General features: G+C 35.0%; 1 protein-coding gene across 1 annotated transcript; it reads left to right on the top strand.

The window, feature by feature from the left end:
• Positions 1-1,364: 1,364 nt before the first annotated feature.
• LOC118433627 lies at positions 1,365-2,820 on the top strand. Its single transcript, XM_035845768.1, has 2 exons — positions 1,365-1,554; positions 2,278-2,820. The coding sequence occupies exons 1-2, from the start codon at positions 1,370-1,372 to the stop codon at positions 2,528-2,530; spliced, it is 438 nt and encodes a 145-aa protein (XP_035701661.1). The 5' UTR covers positions 1,365-1,369; the 3' UTR covers positions 2,531-2,820.
• The last annotated feature ends 2,735 nt before the right edge of the window (positions 2,821-5,555 follow it).

Genomic DNA, 5,555 nt, shown 5'->3' with positions numbered 1-5,555 from the left:
AATAACAAAATCCACTGATACGTTCCGAGTTTTTGTAAGACGAATTTTTTTAAATTGTGGCAAGTATTTATCAAAATTTGCATACAAAAAATCTAGTCTTAACACTTATATCCTATGGCTAGACAAATATTAATAGCAAGAAAATTATTAACTAGAGCGAAGGTACCTTATGGCATAAATGGGGTATTCTCTCTGCGTTTTGGGTGTGACATAAAATAATTTAAACCAAATAAAAACTAGAAAATAAATTCTTTTACAAAAAAGGACTCTTAGGTTCGGAATCGCGGTAAAAAGTTGAAAACAAGTTTATAATGGATAACAATTTTACCTTAATATTTACTATAATTAGCGATTCCTGCACTATTTGCTGAACCGCGGGCCAATCCTTTCAGTCGTTTAATTTAAATATGTATTTTATGATGATAACTTAACAAATAGCGTATAGCATAAAGTTTCAGATATTTTCCTAAATTCACTGCGCATCATGATGTAACTATACTAAAAAATTAAGCATAAACAATTAGACTGCCTATTTAGATTTACGTAATTCACGAAGTATGTTCTAATATTTATTGGTCAAAATATAGTTTGAAATAGCGAATTTTATATATATTTAACAATAAGCATCAAAAATAATACACTCAGAGCAAAAAGTAAGCAAATTTGCTACCGGGCGGTGTCTATATATGACCTCACCGGTTTGGTAGCGATTTGCTACGAAATTGTAGTAAATTTGCTCCCACATTTTGTCTCACCGTAACAGCGCGGTAGGGAAATACTAGAACATAGTAACATATTTACTACAACTCTGTAGCAAATCGCTACCAAACCGGTGAGGTCATATATAGACACCGCGTTTAGCGATTTTGCTCTGAGTGTATTAAAGATAATCAAATTGAACTATGGTAATAAATTTTGGCATATTACATACACTATATAACAAAAGAATCCGGAGAAAGTTTCTTCCCATACTATTATCGTGAAATTTCTGATAATCGATCGTCCGTTTAAAGCAGTTCCGCTAAAAAATCGCCCGCGGTTCTGCAAATAGTGCAGGAATCGCTAATTATAGTAAATATTAAGGTAAAATTGTTATCCATTATAAACTTGTTTTCAACTTTTTACCGCGATTCCGAACCTAAGAGTCCTTTTTTGTAAAAGAATTTATACAACTTGTTTACCAGAAAACCGATTACATAATTGAGCACCACTTTCGCTGTCAACAAATATCTTTGTCTCTGCAAATAAATTTAATACTACGCTGTTGGGTATGTATGTTATCTAAATGTGAGTTACACAATGCGTCCTATATAAAATGGAGACCGTCCTGGCAACTCATCAGTCAACTAGAAACACAAGTCTTGTCGAAATGTTGCTTAAAATCTTTTTCTTCGCTCTTTGCGTCTCCTTTTCTCTAGGTTACGTTCAGGAGCTTATGTTCTTCACTGAACCTAACGCTGTAGGGACTGAGCTGATATTCCGCACGAAAGAGCCGCACCTCACACAATACCAGTATTTTTTGACGAACGTGAAATCATGGTGCTTCAATGGACAGTAAGGATTGTTTTTTTTAATAAATTGTTAATTAATAATTTAATTTAATTGTTAATTAAATTAATGTTAATTAGCTAGTTCATTATATAATGTATAATAATATAAGGCTTTGATAAAACTTGATAACAATGCGGCTAACCTCATAATCTGACCAATTTTAATTTTTCCACCGCAAAAATAAGCGGACCCGTATTTTTGCTTTCTTTATAATACGACCATGTGAGCTCGTGGCGTGGTTTTCAAATATTTTTCCAGCCAGAATTTGATAAATATGCTTAGAATTATAGCCTCCTTCACAAAATTCCTTTTCAAAAAATTTTGAAAATTCGCGTTTTTGGCCTATTTTTGGATTTGAAAATATTAAAAATACAAAAAAAATCTGAGTTTTCAAAATTTTGTAGAAATTGAATTTTTTTTATTGTAAAGGATTTAATTCTAAGCATAGATGTTTTTAGTTTCTTGAAGTAGCGCCAAAATAAAAAAAGCGATATCAAAATTCGAAATTTTGGCTGGCAAAATATTTGAGCATCCCGCCACGCGCGCAAATGGGCGCATTATAAAAAAATAAAAAAGAAAGGTGCACTTATTTGTTGGGGTGAACAAATTAAAATTGATCCGATTCAAATCTGACGTTAGCCGCTGACACCTTCGTATTTCTACGTGTTTTTGTACATGTGTCCGTCGTTGTTAATCAAAATATAAAATTCTAATCCTATTTTCTAGCTGGATTGGATACACCGGGACAAACTACACCATAGATCATACCTTGGTCGCATATTCTAGCCACGGAAATTTGCTCTGTTACAATACAACGCTTTCAACCACAATGTCGGTGCGATATTGTGGACCGACCGACACTTCCACCCCTTCCGTTACAATCTTCAGCGAGGACTATAATTCCATTCCTGGTGGTGTCGAACGAACGTTTACCAGCCAAGCGGAGAGAATAATTTTGGCTTTGTTCCAAAACATATGATCATTACGGGAAGGTCAAGTTGGACAGGATTTGAGAACGAGGATTTTACCGGAAACTCGACCTGCTTCACAAGTCCGGAGCTAATTTCCCGAATCAATTTAGCCAATAGACCGATAAAGTCGCTCATCAGAGGATGCGATGCGAAATACGGGAGTGCTAGGTTAGGTTACAATGCTTAAAACTCGTATAATTTGATGAGGATTGACATATCTGGGGTTTAGCTGTATATTTAATGATATTGATGCTTTACCATAATAAATTTATGATACATATTTGAAAAGAGAGATATTTTCCCCCGGAAGGTTCGTATTCAAAATTGGTAAGTAAAAACGAGTAAAAGGTTAGATTAAAATTTAGAGAAATATGTTTTTGGCTTTAATTAATAATTAAACTTCATTTTATTTCAAAACATGATCAAACAATACATCTTTATTTGCACTTAAAGGAAAATGGGAGCATCCATTTAATATGCGACCCAGGTCATTACGCATATTTACGAATAGAAGAGTAGGGTTACAAAATATCTCTGCACCCCTGATATATTTCCTAATTATTATCAACAAACCTACCTGAGTCAATTAGCAATAACGCTGTACTCGTATGACTCACAATAGTAATGGTTCATCCCTTTCGTTGACACATAAATATCTAGAAAGCAAACATTTCCGCGTATATACAAATTATCTTAAATGCACCTCACCCTCTTCACACAATACTTGTTGTTATCCCTCCTCCCCAAAAATACTGCCATTTTTCCGTCACAAGCTTCTTCTCAAACATGTTCACCGCCTTTTAAACCATGGTCGTTACAAAGCCTGGCAAAAGTACCGTGATCCCGACAAAACACAAAGATGGGAAGAATCAGTCGCCATAAACAAAAATTATTAACGCCTCTATTAGATCGATTACCGATCGATTACCGATCCTATTAGCACAAATATTTTTGTGGCGGAATATACACTTAAATATTTTTTGACATGATCCTTACTTCTTAAAAGAATACTTGTATAACCGTCACTCTAAGATTTGATACATTGAAAGCCTGGATACGCTATTACAGGAAATAACACGATTGTCCAGTTTGCCAAGGAACCAGAATATACTTCATCGAACCGCCGGGTACAATTAGGTTCCACTTTTGCAAGGGCATTCAGGGCTAGGGCTCTCCACGGGACAGGATCATCTCGTCCCGTCCCGACAGGACGGGTCCTTCGGGACGGGACGGGACAAGATTTTTCGTCCCGATTGACTTCGGGACGGGACGGGTCTCGGGACGGGATGGAAGTCGCCCCGTCCCGACTCGTCCCGGTCGGGACGGGACATCCCGAAACTTCAATTTATACTCCAAATATTTGTTCAGAAATCCCCTAATTATGCATAAACTTACAAAAACTTTATAGTCTTTACTATTTTTTAAACTACAAATGTTCCGTCGAGTTATAAAATTGATTAATATTTCATTATTATTTAAAGTGTTATAATTATGTATGTATGAAATTGCAATATTTAAGTGTATGAAAGTTGAATTTATTATTAATATGATTTTCATGAGTAGCAACTAGAGACTAAATTGTGTCATGATTATTGGAGGTATTTTTATTGCGCAGTGGCGTCTCTCTTTGTTCTTTGTGCGTATAAGTAAGTGTAAAAGTAAATCTACATCAAGTAGGTAGTTAAACCCCGTACTGTACACATCGTTTTGCGAATGATAGTGTCAGTTGAATAAATCGTACCTATTTCAATTAAATGTGGCAATTAGTATTTGTGGTAATTTATTTATAATTAACCACACCCCCACCCTGAGCTATAGGACGGTGCCACAACAAACTTGTTCAAAGCAAGTTGCTAACGTTTTCATTATTTGACATTTCAAAACTTTTTGAACCAGCATGATGAAATCGAGTATTATGAATGTCAAACTATGAAGTATGATCAGCTTTTGTACATAAGTTTATAACTAGTTGTTAAAATAGAAAAACTATATCAGCATATCATACAAATGAACCCAATCCAACTGATTTAAAATATTAATAAATGTGATACTATTATGGGAATTAAAGAGTTCTTGATAGCAGGCTGGGAGTTACTTAAAATGACCTAGGTTGAAAATTAAACATATACGTCTGTAGCTAGCAAAATACTTTTTTGGACTACACAATATTAATTTTAGTATTTGGATTTTAATTTTTTACTAAAATTTTATCACAAACTATTGTTTGTTTTAAAATTTTATATAAATTTAACATTATATCGGGATGTCCCGTCCCGACCGGGACGAGTCGGGACGGGATACGGGACGGTACGGGATACAGGTTTGTCCCGTCCCGTCCAGAATTTTCATCCCGATTGGAAAAATCGGGACGGGACGGGATGGCCATATCCCGGCTCGTCCCGTCCCGTGGAGAGCCCTATTCAGGGCACGTGGTCCATGCGTCTGGACAAGATATACCTGATCGAACTTAAAATAGATGAATATTAATTGTTTTTAAGCCCTCCAGTTGACTCCACTCTCAACTTTTTCAACCAATTCAATCCACTCCCAATTAACTAACTAAAAATTTGCCACTATTAGGCTACTAAAAATCCTATCCAGGAGTAGAGTGCGAACCACTGAAGTCTTATCTGTAGAAGTGCAGTCAGTATCTTTTTACTTTTTAATATTACACAAAAGCATAGAGTAAAATAAAATAAAACCCCCAGAGCCAACACTCGATGACCTTATTTGCTCAAACGTAATCCACTCTATGGATCGGAAATTGCACGTTTCTTTGCCCAAAATTAGGATCGATTAAGAATTAATACGACGAAGTAGGAGGGCTTAATCCAGTTGTGAATTTTATTCTGATTAAATTTTTATATTTCAGAAGGAAAAACTCGAAAAATCCAATTTGTAACATAGGGTTGATATAGGGAAGATTCCGAAGTTTATCATGGGAAAATCCACTTTTCACAATTGATTTTTCAGAAAAATATTACAGAACCCCTCAAACAAATTTAAAATAAAATAATTTTACAACTACAAAAA

This window comes from Folsomia candida, unplaced genomic scaffold (genome assembly GCF_002217175.1).
Source record: "Folsomia candida strain VU population unplaced genomic scaffold, ASM221717v1 Fcan01_Sc064, whole genome shotgun sequence".
NCBI classification, from domain to species: Eukaryota; Metazoa; Arthropoda; class Collembola; order Entomobryomorpha; family Isotomidae; genus Folsomia; species Folsomia candida.
This window is presented reverse-complemented; position numbering and strand designations above follow the sequence as displayed.

What these genes read in the sequence shown, in the direction of transcription:
- LOC118433627 (XM_035845768.1), top strand. Translation starts at nt 1,370, where the DNA reads ATGTTGCTTAAAATCTTTTTCTTCGCTCTTTGCGTCTCCTTTTCTCTA. An exon ending in TCATGGTGCTTCAATGGACA is followed by an intron (nt 1,555 to 2,277) that starts GTAAGGATTGTT and finishes CCTATTTTCTAG; the next exon opens with CTGGATTGGATACACCGGGA.